The 15,527-nt window shown below is 43.5% G+C and overlaps 1 protein-coding gene across 1 annotated transcript in view; it reads left to right on the top strand.

The window, feature by feature from the left end:
- PPFIA2 (PPFI scaffold protein A2) overlaps positions 1-15,527 on the top strand; it is a 1,928,138-nt gene that overhangs the window by 1,643,350 nt on the left and 269,261 nt on the right. Inside the window, exon 20 of the mRNA XM_086919614.1 lies at positions 2,156-2,313. Coding sequence (XP_086775740.1) covers positions 2,156-2,313 — 158 coding nt within the window. The remainder of the gene's footprint in view (positions 1-2,155; positions 2,314-15,527) is intronic.

Below are 15,527 nucleotides of genomic sequence, written 5' to 3'. Positions count from 1 at the left end.
GTCATCTGTTTCTGTCTAAGGGTTGTTCCAACACACATATTTTATACTAGAATGACACAGATTCAATAAATGCTTATTGAAAACGCCCCCACCATTTATTCTGTATATCTCTCTGAGACTGAGTGAGCACGAGTGACTGAGTGAAAAGCATTGTACTGTTTCCACGATCCCTGAGGGGTCAGGGTTGTCATGTTTGATAGTTGCCAGAAACTATTCGCTCCTTTGTAAGGTTGTGGGGCTTATGGTGGCACTGGGAGCTAGCTGGTCTACAGACTAACATATTCTTTGGGGGTGTCTGGAATCAGTCTGGACACAAATTCCTTAGTTTATGTTGTCTAAAACGTGCAGCTCCTATATAGATTTGTAGGAACTACACAACAATAGGTGTGAGCATGTACAGCCTTTCAAGTCTCCATACAGGTCTTACACAGCAGGTTCAGTCCTCTTTCCAGGTACAGAGAGTATTCTGAGTAGCTGTGGGTAAGGTCCCACTTTTGTAATATTCTCCAGCCAATGAGGGGTGGGTAGGTTTGACTCCTGGACACTCCCTAACCTATGAAAAAAATCATTCTATGATTGCCTTATTGCAAACTATCCCACACTATGCTATTTCTGAAGAAAATGCAAACTTGCATAATCTGTTTGATCCTGAAGGGAGTTTGTGAACTGGCCTGGGTTGTGCTTAGGGAAATAAGCAGCCCCTTCTCTTAAACTACACCAAACAGGTTTTGGGACCAGCTCTTCTTCCTCTGCACTGGTGCCGCAATGGCTACAGAGGTCCTATTGAGCAAAAAACCTTTCTTCACCAGGTCTCCCTTTACCCTTAACTGTGAATGGGCAGGCTTCACCCTAGTCCTTTTCAAGGCAGTGAAGCTCCTGGACCCTCCACAGTTGTCCTTCCTATACTGACATCTGTTACATATCTCACATCCAAGTCTTTTTGTGAAAAGGCCTAAGCCATTGTTCTTGCTAAGGGAGCAGTTTTCCCCCCTCTTTACGGGGAATCACTAGCAGGTCCATCTGTTAGCAGGCTAATACCCTATTGAAAGCTCAGACAGCTGAAGTGTAACTTTAAAAAAAAATCATGTTTCCTAAGTAATTATTGAAAAGAGACTTCACCATTTAATTAGATGTGTTTATAAACATTAAAAATCATGTTTGAGCTATTCCAGGAGCTTGCCCCTAACCGGAGAAAGCAGATTCATAATTTTATTCTGAACACTAGTTTTTCTCAAAGGATAGCTTTAGCCATTTAAAGTGAAAATAGCTTTTGTGGACTAGTCAATGTAGTTACATCCCAACATTAAATTCTTGCATGTACAACTTTTAAGCACTAGGGACCGTACCCCGTGGGATACATGGATTACTTATGGGTGACTTATTTAATATGTAACAGTAGGATTCTTTCCAGTCAAAAGGGTTATTTTGACATCTTTGCATGCAGATATATAAGCTGAATAAGTCAGGCTACACAGGTAGGTCTGAAGCCATGTTATCTTTGTTACTCTATTGGATGATCTAATAAATGCTACAAGCCACATGTGACCTTTAACTTTCCATGTCATTTGTGTATTTTCCTGTACATTCTATGGCTTCAATATAAAGTTAAATATGTGGCATTGGGGATTGGCCAATTTTACCATGTTTTAGTAATTAGAGCACACCCATCAGGGTCAAGACACTGTACAGAGTTCACAAAACTGCAATGCCAGTCAGCAAAAAATAGAGGCGACCGTGCATAAAGAGGCACTTTCTCACAGTTTCTATGTAGAAAAGCCTAGCCTGAGAAAAATATCTATTACTAGCTTAAAAAGTGTTTGAAATCAAGTCTCTTATCAATTAACAAATGAGAATATGTTGTCAATTTTTCACATGAAAATAGAGGGAAAGCATGACCAGAATCTACGTGCCTATTTGATATTTTTACACATTATTATTAAAGTTATTAGCTGGACTGTGTGAACTTCAAATTGGAAGTGTTTGATCTAGTACAATAGGAGTTCATCAATAGTTTGATTAATTACTCCAATTATGTGTAGAATCCATACTATTAAAGCTAATCTGTTTCCAGAACAGTCTCTGAATTGAAAGGCTATTTGACAGTTTAAATATTGATAGCCCAATCTAAAGGTTTATCTTTTTATTTTTTTTGTAGAAGTTTGTCCACATCAATTGAACAGGAAGGCATCATTCTTGGAAGCAGTCAAGACAGTAGTCAAGACTCTCTTCATAAAGCACCCAAGAAGAAAGGAATTAAGTCTTCAATAGGACGTTTGTTTGGCAAGAAAGAGAAGGCTCGGCTTGGCCAGCTCAGTAAGGAATTTGGCATTTCAGGTCAAGCTCACTATTTTCTGTTACATATTTTTCAATTTGGAGATAATGACGTTCTGTTACATTTGTTGTACTTATTAAAACTTGATGGGGCGCAAAACCAACTAAGATTTTGTAACATATTTTATGTAATGTGGTAGGTGAAGTATGGAAACTATCAAAGCAATGAAAATAGATGTTTTAAGCACCAGAAAATTCACCACAAATTACCCCCATTACTTATTTGAAGCGGTACACAGGTAACAGTGTGATTTAAATGATTAGTGACATGAAAACCCCAAACATCTAACATTTATAAAAATAGACATGAATACAGAAACACATTTGTGCATAGATTCTAGTTATGGGTCCTATTTCATGATCTCATTTCAAAGGATTTGGCTATCAATGATGTTCACTTTAAATATGTATGGATTCCTTTCTTGACATTTCCCTACTTTTGCAATCACTCTGATGTTTTTCAGAGGCATCAACAATTAGAAATATAGCAAGCCTGACAAACAAGTTACCTAGATTAGGCTCATCTCTCACCATCTAGCTACCTTTAAATATCTGGCAAATGTTGTTTTAAGGAAGACCAGAAGTAGAAATATGGCTTTGGACTGGGATACTGTTGAGCCGAAAGCATATTTGTGTGGTGGTACATACATCAGATGTGCTGAGATCATGATGTGCTACGGAGTCAAAACGCAAGATCCTGTACGTGCTTTGCAACAGATATGACTTGCATGTAAGGATTACAAGTTTGGTAAAAGTTCAGATGAGCATCATACAAACAGTTAATATTGAAGAACTTTAACTTCTAAATCTCAATTACTAGTGGCAATTACAAGTAGTATCTCAAACACTCAACAGCTGAGAAATATAGGCCTATCTTTCAAATTGTACAGTACATCTTCCAATCTTTTTTCCATTCTAAAATTAAACCACTTGGAAAGCATGGCATTAGAATCTCACTTGCATTTCCGAGCTAAATCTTCGCAATCTTTTTGCTTTTGTTTCACTGTGGTGCAGTAGCGGCCAACCTTGCTCGCGGGTGGGGGGTGGGGGCAGGCGCGAGGGCTCACGGGGTATTCACGGGGGTGTCACAGGGGATCAGAGGGGAACATTTTTTAAAAATTAAGCATACCTTTCTACGGGGTCCTGCGTCTTCAAGGCTCCTGCTCTCCTGACTCCAACAGGAAGCAGGCTGCCAGGCTCCCTCTCCCAAGCCAATCACAACGCTGCATCAGCGTTGTGATTGGTTGGGTCGCCACCCAGCCACTGGCTAATGGGGTGGCCATGTTCTCCATGAAGGCTGCAATGCAGCTGCATGGAGAAGGGCACAGTTCGCATGACTGGTTTGGGCGGCCCGAGAGGGCCGACCAAACAGTCTTTGCGCCCTAATGTGTGGGCAAACTACTCCTCCCCTGCCCTGCTCAAAGAGCAGAGTAGCTCTGCCCACCTACAATGTGCAAAGCGAACATGAAATGGTAATAATCTTTAGTTATTACCATTTTATGTTTTAGCTTTCTCGCACTGCGAGAAAGCAGTGGGGCAACGCTTCTCCGCCCTAGTGGAGAAGCCACCTCTGCTGTGGTGTGGGTCTGGTAATATTGATCTGCTAAGATGATGATTCATAAAATAATGTAATGAAGCAAGATTATTTAGAATAGCAAACTCCAGCTAAGAGTGTGTTTTTTTATTGCACGATTGCCACTGATAAATATAGCACACATTGTGACTTGTACTGAAAATAGCATTTTTCTTTGCTAATAAATCAAAATGTTTTGTTTTAAAGTTTTATTGTTAAAAGCTACTGCAAATCTCTGTTTACTACTATTTTGCACCTAGTGATAAGCACTTCCAATGATGTGTCCAGTCCCCTTCCTTGTTCCCCTGATCTAGAAACAAATACACATCTCACTGAACTGCTGAACACAGTGACACTTATCCCACCCTTTAGCTATCATGCCTCATGTCATTGTAAGGAATTATTTTTCCAGCTGTTTCCAAACTGAATTTAGCAACTATTAAATGTAATAGTTTAAACCAGTGTTAGCCTATGGGAAAGCCAGTCTTGATGCAGCAAAAAAAAACTTTTGACAATTTCCACTGCCAGGATATGTAGTGTGCAGAGTCCTATGGCAAACAACAGATTGAGCAAAGAAATGTAAAAATCTGGGGAAATACCATGCAAACTAATGACATTTCCAACCCATCCCATTTAGCAGCCTGTGTGTATTCCATAAATCCCTGAATGTTCAAGGATGACACAGCATACAACAAAGCAGTACAATCTAGATATGAAGCAGACCTCTTTTGTCCCTGTAATGTGCCTATGGCTCTGGCTTGTGGGGAAGCTAGTGTGGTAGCATCACAGGAGTATGTTGTGTGCATCCCAGAGGTTATGGTACAGTGATCTAGCCCCAGTGAAAATATATCCTGCCAGCAGATGAAAATATCCTGAATTTATATAGTAAATCATAACATGCTGGAGAAGGTGTTTCTTAGTAAACTGGATGGAAAACTTCTTAGAGGACCCGAAACCCTGTAATTTACAGAACAGTGCTTTGTGGCACATATTGGCATGAGTCCCTTATTATGTCCTCCTGGGACAGTGCTTAATTTGTGCCAAAGTTTGCAGATGATCAAGGGCGGCTCTAGGCTCATGGCGGTCCTTGGCAGGGAGCATAGGTAGGGGACCCCGGAGGAACGCAGGCGCGGAGGCCAGTGAAGAGGGGGGTGGTCAGGGTGTTTGGAAGTGGAACAGAGCCGGAGGCTGCCAAATCCCTGCCAGGGGCCGCCACGTAAATATGTATCCATCCTAAAAGGATTAATATATTAAGGATATATATTGGCGTGGCGGCCCCTGGGGTTTGGCGGCCCTCTGCAGGTGCACAGCTTGCACATGCCTAAGGCCGCCCCTGAGATGATGAACTGGAGTTCTGGACTTTTTGGTTCCGTCCAGAGGTGTCAGGGTACAACACCCGAAGACCCCGGAGTTCCACCTGCCTTGGTGCACAAATGAACAGAAACACGGGCTTCTCGATGGTGGCGTCAAAGACCAAAGGTTTATTACTGCAGGGACACAGAAGTCATAGATACTACACACGGGCAGTAACCAGGAGCCTGTTCCATTTGTACAAAGTGGGTTGCTCCTAATATACTAAATTTTAAGCTGGGGGCGAATTCTTTACATGTAAAACATTCCCAAAACCTTTGTGTCTAAAACAATAAATATTTGACGTTACACAGGAACCGTCGATAATATCTGAGGCCAAACATTGCGAAGAGAGGGGTTCCCACTAGTTTGTCACAATTCCCTGTCAATATTGCATTCAGGACCCGGACCGCCTCATCGTAAAGTTCGTTACCTCCCCCTAATAAAGGTTCAGAAAGAAAGAAACAGAGCCAGGTGTGGAAGATAGGAAAGCGGGATAAGGGATGTTTGTGGGTTGTAAATGGGCAAGGCTACCGGCTTCGGCCGCCTAATCATGATCAGGTACAATGGACACGAAGACCAGTTTGGCAGGGCTGGCCTCGGGCAGAGGAGGTAGCCTTTGTCGAGTCATGCAGCTACAGCGTGATCTGGTTTAAGGTGCACGTGTCATGAAAGAGGTGAATCTCCGGCTAAGGTTACGTGTCCTTAATCGAAATGAAGTGATCAGAGGCTATTGCATATGTGAGGGCAAGAATCACAAAATGGCGGCCATGATCTAAGATGGCTGCCGTGGGTAGATCAGAAATATATCAATAGAAGGAGTGCTCTTGCTTGTAGCGTAGCGAAAACACCAGGATATACTAAATGGATCATTTGCGGTTCACTGATACCAATATTATGTATTTCCGACAAACTTGAAAACACGGATTCAAATTGTCACGGAACCGTCACGGAACCTCAGACCCTCCTTTTGCCCTTACATAGGCAATTACTCAGTCTATGTCAGAATCTAGTTCTATGCTCATCAGGTCAGTGACATGCTGTTGTATCATCATCCTTTCTCGTGTCTTTTCTCCAAACGCAGGTGGTTTTCTGAGACAAGTCGCAGCACAAAGACTACACAGAGCAGGACCACACTGGATAATCAGACAACATGAGAATAGGAATACTAGGATGACACCAATGACCATTAGAACCTTTTATCCCCATGCTGAGATCAGAGTCCAAAACCACTCCATGAAGGACCAGTTTCCCTTGTCTACATGTATGGAGTCTGAAATCTTGTGCAACTTAGAGATCGCCTCATAGACTGTTGGAGCATTATTAGGAATAAAGACACAGCAGCTCGATTGGATCATTCTGCATACCCCACCTCGATCTGCAAGTATAACGTCTAGAACCATACGGTTCTGCAACGTCATGAGCCTATCCGCCTGAAGCTCAGCTGTTAGATTGCTAAGGGCACCAGCAGTTTCGGTAATAGTAGATTCAACTACCCGTGTTAGCTGACGTATGTTTCTACTATTGGCCATAGGTCCCCAGAACGGAAGGAAGCCTTTGAAGAAATCTCCAGCTTCCTGACCAGCGGTATCTTCCTTGCTGAAGACACCTCTCGCTACTCTGGTTCTGTGGTAATCAGATGAAGCAGTGTATGTCGGAGGCAACAATCGAGCAATATAACATGATCCTGAAAAGTCGGCAGGCAACCATGTATAAGCTCTGTCTCGACAAATGAAGTAGGTACCCCTAGCAGTAAGAAAGGCAGGGGAAGAGTTAGCCGGAAACACGTAAGTCTCTACGCACTCACTCCTCCCTAGCTGAGCTCTTGGATTTCTCCCATTACCTTGCAAACAGACCTGACCTCGGTGAGGTACGACCCAGATTGGAGTTGAGCTTTTACGCTTGCTTTCTCCTAAACTAAGGCGATACTCTGAAGTATTCCAACTTAAATATACTCGTAATTCGTCTCTAGGGTAAGATGGAGTATTATTGACGTCCTTGACCATGTCAATAATTCCCTGGACTAAAGCTTTATTGGCAGAGTTATATTTAGTGGAACGCGGTGGACGTGGAGGATAGGTTTCAAGGGCATAAGCAAAGATGGTTTGGAAGGCCTGAAATGATCCATTATAGCTGTAAGGCAAAACCAGATATGGAATACCTTTATCCATAGTGTGAGGTATCAAGCCACACACCCAGCAGTCTGTAGTGTTAACTACCAGTTGGTGTTGGTGCAAGAGCTGTACGAAAGTGTTGTTGGTGAATTCTGAGCGTCGGGCTTGCTCATGTTCTGGAAACGAGTGAAAAGAGTGTATAGAAGAAACAGTAGAAATAGCAAGATCAAGGGGAGGTACTGTAGAAACTGGCACAAAAATCAAATTTATGCTAAAGACGATTCCACCCACCAATGTTGCTAAAACAATCAAAAATGTAATGGCACATTGCATCAGAAAACATTTGCTATGAAGAATTCTATTAAGTCTGTTTCTGCGAACATAAATCACATTTTCTCGTTGCAGCGCAGGAAGCTCCATCTTCTACAATCCGCTCGCGACCACTGATGATGTGTACGTAGATGAAAATGCCTCTATCAGCCCTGGGAGTTCCCAGAACCAACAGAAAGATCGACCTTGTGTCAGACCCCTGCAAATTCAAACTAGGCACACAGCCACGACCCTACGGCCACCCAGACGGCAAGGCAATTTAAAAAAAACAATAAACAATAGCAAACTTCCTGGCTGAAGGCAAAAGTTCAATATATATATATATATCAAAATCACACTATGCAGTTGCCTGCTTTATTTGTCCATTTTATGGCTTCTTAGGTTGTATCTCTGCTTCGCTGGTACTGTCTGATCGGAAAATAGTGTATCACTAGCAGTTGTTGCAGAGTTCAAGTTCGCAGATAGCAAAGTTTCTTCTGATGCTGGAGACAAATGTTCAATGTTCAAAGAAGTTTTTTCAGGAGGAGAGTCAGGTTTCGAAGTGTCAGTAATCAATTCGGCATCGCTGAAAGAGATGAACTTCGGTGTGATTTCAGATTCGGAGGCACCAATTCCCTTTTTCACCCAGTCGTCGTAAGGGAGCGGCAACGGAACACGCTTTACATGAGAAGCGTGAATCCAGTGTTTGCGGCCAGCTACACGAACTGCTGTCCTCGTTGCCAGTAAGATCTGAAAAGGCCCCACAAATCTTGGCTGAAGGTTCTTTGTCCTCGCGAAGTTCTTGATTACAATGAAGTCACCCGGTTTCAGCTGGTGCCCTGGACTCTCCGGAGGTTTTGGCAAGGCATCGAAAACCTGTTGATGAATAAGACTCAATTTAGCAGTCAAGTCGTAAAGGTAGTCTATCAACATAGGATATTCAATGGAGCAAAATTGTTTAGGCCTTGGCACACCCCAGATATTTGCCGGGCGGCCAAACACAATCTCGTATGGACTAAGCCCTATTCTAGAATGTACTGTTGCTCTCGTTGATAACAGGGCCAAAGGAAGTGCGTCTGGCCAGGCTAAACCTGTGGATGCTTGTATTTTGGCTATTTTTAGCTTGAGGGTGCCATTGTAACCCTCGACTAAACCAGCAGACTGGGGATGGTTTGCACTGTGAAATTTCTGTTTCAATCCTAGACCGGCACACACACTCTGCATAACTTTCCCTATAAACTCACTTCCGTTATCTGACCATACAATCCGTGGCATTCCATACCTAGGGAAAAATTCCTTGAGAAGAATTTTAGCAGTAGATAGGGCAGTGTTGTCCTTTAGTGGGTATGCTTCTATCCACCTGGAAAAAGCACAGACTACCACCAGGACGTACTTTAAATTGTTGCAGCGTTCCATGTGAATGAAGTCTAACTGAATCACTTCAAAGGGACAGGAAGGAGGAGCGAAATGACCAGCTGGAGTTGGAGTTCCCTTGCCAGGATTATGCATCAAGCACACCATACAATTTTTCACCACTCTCTCTGCACACTTACTGATTCCCTCATTCTTCCAGACCGGAGCCAACATCTTACATATCCCTTTAGAACTTATATGCGCTACTCCATGCGCCATCGTCACTACTGCAAGCACATACGCATCGGGCAACATCCAACGCTGCTGTTCTGTCAAATCAATCCAACATCCATTCGAGTCCAACTTGCCCGTATTTTCTCTCCATACACGTTTCTCTTCCTCAGTCGCTTCTTTCTGAATCTCTTTCACACTTTCCATAGTGTCCTCACACATTCCAGACTCAGCAATCCATCTTGCAGACGTAGCAACATACATTCTACTCATCGTGTCTCTAGCTGTCTGTTTAGCAGTCTCATCAGCAAAAGCATTCCCACGACCAACATCATCCGTGATTGCTTTATGAGCACTGCACTTCACAATCGCAACTTCAGTCGGCAAGGTTAAAGATTCCAACAAGTCGTTAACTAGCTGACCATGTTGGATCTTAGTCCCATGGGACGTAATGAAACCTCTTTCTCTCCACAACCGGCCAAAACTATGGGCCACGCCAAAAGCGTACTGACTGTCTGTAAACACATTCACTCTCTTTCCCTCAGCTAAAACACACGCTCTCGTTAGAGCTATTAATTCTGCAGCTTGGGCAGAATTCTGACTCACTCTTGCAGTCTCCACAATCGTCTTCAAAGTCGTTACCGCGTAAGCAGCAGTCACATCACCATTCTCCAATTTAAAACATGACCCGTCCACATACAGCGTACCATCTGGGTCGGATAACGGAGTATCTTTCAAGTCGATACGTCCTTTTGTCTCTTCCTCCGTTTTGAAGTAGCAGTCATGTGGCTCGGAATCACTCGACTCTTGATCAGTCGGCAACAGCGTTGCTGGATTCAATACATTACATCTTTTGATCTGAATATGACTCGCTAGTAATGTCAGCTCGTAACCAGATAATCTCGCACTAGTAAGGTGTTGTGTCTTCGTTCGGTTCATGAGTGTATCCACTGCATGAGGAACCATGACCACTAGCATATTGTTCATCACCAAACCAGCAGATTGTCGAATGGAAGCTGCCGCTGTAGCTCTCAAACAACTAGGTAACGCTCTGGCTACCGGATCTAATGTTGATGAAAAATACGCACAAGGGCGTTGTTTATCACCAAACTTCTGTGTCAGAACACTCAACGCGCAACCTTCTCTTTCGTGAACGTAGAGCGTGAATGGCTTACTGTAATCAGGTGTACCCAATACAGGAGCTGAACACAATGCTTTTCGTAATTCAGTAAAACTCTCTTGACATTCATCAGACCATGGCACCGGACTCGAAACATTTTTCCCAGTCAAGGCTACCAATGGTTTCGCTAACAGAGAAAAATTTGGAATCCACTGCCTACAGTAAGAGGTAATACCTAGGAAGGCACGTACTTCTCTCTGTGTGCGTGGAACACTCATCTGCGTAATTGCTTTTATTCTTTCTGGGGTCAACTTCCTTCCCTCCTTTGACAAGAGATGACCTAGGTAGGTCACTTCTTGGCAGCAGTATTGCATTTTCGAAGGAGACACCTTGTGATTCAAATTAGACAAATGATGCAATAGGGAAATTGTAGCTGCTTTGCAAGTTTCCTTGTCATCGGCAGCCACTAAAAGATCGTCTACGTACTGTACTAGGGCAGAACCTGGAGGAAGGACAAAAGAATCTAACTGGCTTTTTAATGCTTGACTGTAAATGGATGGACTTTCACAATAGCCTTGTGGAGCGCGTTTAAATCTGAAACTGCGACCTCCTAGACAGAAGCCGAAAATATCCCTACTTTCTTCAGCTATCGGAATGCTGAAAAAGGCATTCTTTAGGTCAATAACTGAGAACCATGTGGCTGTGGCAGGAATCAATGTTAACAAGGCAGTAATGTCTGGCACTACAGGAAACTGCGGGACTACAATCTTATTAACTTCTCTAAGGTCTATGACAAACCTATAAACTGGAGGTTTTGTAGGATCAGTTCGCTTCAGAATCGGTAATACAGGACTGTTACAGACATTTCCTCTAGTTTCTTCAACCACACCCTTCTTAATCAAATCTTGCACAATCAATAAAAGTGCACGCTCACCTTCACTCGATATTTTATATTGGGGAATTCTTGGAAATTTCACATTCGCTTTCAAAGTTACCACATACGGTGGAATTTCTAGGAGACCTACATCATTAGGACCAGTCGCCCAAAGAGAATCAGGGAGTGAACGTAGCTCCGGCGGGAGTGCATCCATTGACAAGTACATCGGAGAGGTGATATTTTTACCCAATGTAAGCTGTACTCCTTCCGGAGAACAGTACAATGTCGCATATAGTCTTTTTAACAAATCTAAACCAAGCAGGTTTTCATTACAACCTGTCGTCAAAATCAGGGGTGCTTTCAATTGGCACGGTCCAACAGAAATAGACAAAGGACCAGATATCGGGTTGTAAACAGGGGCGCCTGAAAAACCTACGGAAACATTTGTTGAGCCAGACAAAGGTGCGCCAGGGAGTTTCGCATGAATGATAGAACTTTTTGCGGCACCAGTATCCAACAGAAACGGTTCGACTACACCTGATGTTGCTACTGCGACATAAGGCCCACTCTGATCCACTGGAACTGATACTACTCCCTCTCTCTGTCCATGGCTGTCCTAGTACCCATTTTGCTGAAAACCCTCATCTACTTCATTATAGTCCTCAACAAGATACTGTTGAGATCTATTTTGCTGAGCAGATTGTCCATTTCGTTGATCAAAGTGATTGGAGGGACGATCATTCGTTTGTGGAGGCATAGCACCTCGTCCTCGACCTCTAGAATTCTGCACAAAACCACCACGACCTCTCTGAGCTGCTGCTGCATTATTTTGCGCTAAGATCGGACATTCATTTTTATAGTGACCCTCTTTCTTACAGTACGCACACTGATTCCACTGGTATTGAGGTCTTGATGAACCATAATCTGTCCTTTGGTATGAGTTTGGCTGCGTATTAGTTTGATTCGTGCGAGGCGGATACGCCTGCTGTAAAAGAACTTTAGTTTTTAAATCTTTCGTTTTCTTCTCTGATTTTTCCTTTTCCTCTTTATCTCTATTTTCGTAGTACTGTGCAGTTGCAAGTATTTGCGCTGTCGTGGATACAGCCCACGCACTTTCTGAGTCTTTTAATTTATTGCATAATTCAGGTAACAAATTATGCACAAATTTATCGACAAACAGTCTCTGTCCTCCTTCTGTACTCATGTCCTGACCACTATGATCTACAAAAGTCTCTTCAAACCTCGTGAAGAAGTCGGAGACACTTTCGTCTTTCTTCTGCCTGCATGCTGACAACTTGTCCCAATTTACACGCAATGCTGGCATCAAAGTCTTCATTAGATCAATTATTCTACCTGGCAGATTAGCAATTAAAGGTTCGGGTTTCGCACCACCTATTTGTTGACCATCTGCTGCAGTGATAGCTGCCCAATCACCACCTAAAGCAGCTTGATGATCCTCTCTACGAATTTTAGCCCACACTGGTTGCGGAACTACGTTACCAAACAACATATCAATGTCGGCTAGGTTCATTATACAAGCCTCAACTGTCTGTGTTAATTCCTTGTAATATCCGGCTGGATTCTTACGTGGATCTGGCAAGGCCTGTTTCACCGCTAACACTTCTGCTCGCTTCCATGGAATGTGTATCCACACTCGTTGGAACTGTGCTGGAGCAGCTGCAATTCCTGCATTATCATCACGTTGTATTGCTTCGCGCCAGATTGGAGGAACCTCCCTCATAGGATATTGGCGGCTTAGCTTCACTTTACCTTTTTCTAAATCTCTCGGTGAACGAAGAGATGGATCATTCCTAAAACTTAAAATAAGTTCCATCGCTTCTTTTATATTCTCACCCACTATCATTCCAGCAGCAAACTCCTTTTGAACTCTAATTAAATCTTCCAAATCTGATTCAACATCATCTTCTTCTATCTCTTCACGTAACAACGAGCACATCTCATCAAAGACGTACCGTTGCGTTGGTTCCCCCCACTGCATAAATGTGTCTAGCACATCTCTCGTACTATATCTTCTACCCTTCGAAATCCATCTGAGAGCCGTGGAATCTAAAACTCCCCGTTCCTCAGTACTTGGAAGCTGACTCCGTCTCTGTACAGAGTCAGGAGTAGGAGTCTTAATCAAAGTTTTATATATAGGAGACAGCATATTAGTAACAGAATCAGTGATTCTTCGACGAACAGAAAGTGGAGTTAGCACACTCGCAGACGTAGAGAACGCAGTAGAGGTAGGGATAGATAACGGAACAGTAGGAGTATCGAGAAAAATAGTTTGAGGAACAGTAGGTACAGAAGTAGGTATAGAGGCTGGCAGTGTAGGAAGAGGAGGAGCTGTAGGAACATTCACATTCATCACAGGAGGTACAGGAGCTTGATTCTGGGGGACAGGAGCAGGAGCACCAGGTTGTCCAGCAACCAGCAATTGAACATTCGGGACGAGTGGAGCCGCAGCACCTTGTGCATACGGTGGAGGTGACCTTAACAGATAAGATAGCAGAGGATCGTTTTCGGAATCCTCCAATATCTTAGCCATTTTCGATGGCAAGGCAGGATAGCACTTGTCAATCGCTAGATTATGCTCTCTAATGGCTACATCTATGGCCTTCTCACACTCGTTAGCCTGCAACTGTTTAGTCGCTTGCTCTAGAGTTAACTCTTCTTGTTCTTTCTGTTCTTTCTTCAACCTTTTCATTTCTCTCTGTTTGGATTCTTTTCGCCAATAACGGAAAGAATCAAACATTGCCGGCCGGGCTTTCTTCTTAAACAATTTCGCTTCTAAGTTGTCGAGAATTTCTGGTTCAAAACTACCATGCAGTGGCCAACTAAGGACACCATCCTTCTTACAATAACGGACCCATATCTCATTATAAGATATAGGACCCACGCCATACTTGCAATATAAATCATATAGGGGAGTCCCAATCGGAGGAACCAGACAAGAGTCCTCCAATCGTGAGTCACTGTTGCAACTAAAACAAGACAACATTTTCCGACTTACCATTTTCAGTCCGGAACAACAAAACTAACAAGACACGAAACAAATATGTGCACTTGAACCAAGAACTTAGGCCTACCAAAACGAACTGATGTATCGATACCCAAACTAAACCAAATAGATTATCGTAACTAGAACAACCAATGATAATCTAACAAAACCAAACCAAACCAAGAACCGATCAAGGATTTTTAACAATCCTCACAAAAGTAACCAGCTAGCTATCACTAAATACTTAACTGAGTCACTGAAGACGTCACCAAGGAGAAACCCGTCACGTTTCGCCGTACTAAGGACTGCACCTCTTCGGGTCCAAGACAGGGCGACGGTCAAGGCAACGGCCCACTGCAGCCGTCCTGAACGGGAAACCCTCGTGGAAGAGAACTTCGGGCCACTTTTGCGATATGCCGGGATCGATGAAGTGGGGCGCCTCCCTCAGGAATCTTCACACAAAGCTTCTCGAACTCTTCAGGCTTTTGGACCGGTACCGAATGACGTCGCCCCACGTTGGGCGCCAATTGGAGTTCTGGACTTTTTGGTTCCGTCCAGAGGTGTCAGGGTACAACACCCGAAGACCCCGGAGTTCCACCTGCCTTGGTGCACAAATGAACAGAAACACGGGCTTCTCGATGGTGGCGTCAAAGACCAAAGGTTTATTACTGCAGGGACACAGAAGTCATAGATACTACACACGGGCAGTAACCAGGAGCCTGTTCCATTTGTACAAAGTGGGTTGCTCCTAATATACTAAATTTTAAGCTGGGGGCGAATTCTTTACATGTAAAACATTCCCAAAACCTTTGTGTCTAAAACAATAAATATTTGACGTTACACAGGAACCGTCGATAATATCTGAGGCCAAACATTGCGAAGAGAGGGGTTCCCACTAGTTTGTCACAATTCCCTGTCAATATTGCATTCAGGACCCGGACCGCCTCATCGTAAAGTTCGTTACCTCCCCCTAATAAAGGTTCAGAAAGAAAGAAACAGAGCCAGGTGTGGAAGATAGGAAAGCGGGATAAGGGATGTTTGTGGGTTGTAAATGGGCAAGGCTACCGGCTTCGGCCGCCTAATCATGATCAGGTACAATGGACACGAAGACCAGTTTGGCAGGGCTGGCCTCGGGCAGAGGAGGTAGCCTTTGTCGAGTCATGCAGCTACAGCGTGATCTGGTTTAAGGTGCACGTGTCATGAAAGAGGTGAATCTCCGGCTAAGGTTACGTGTCCTTAATCGAAATGAAGTGATCAGAGGCTAT

The sequence above is a fragment of the Lissotriton vulgaris genome, chromosome 1_1 (assembly GCF_964263255.1).
Source record: "Lissotriton vulgaris chromosome 1_1, aLisVul1.2, whole genome shotgun sequence".
Lineage (NCBI taxonomy): Eukaryota > Metazoa > Chordata > Amphibia > Caudata > Salamandridae > Lissotriton > Lissotriton vulgaris.
The sequence above is the reverse complement of the archived record's forward strand: the minus strand, read 5'-3'. Positions and strand labels throughout refer to the sequence as shown.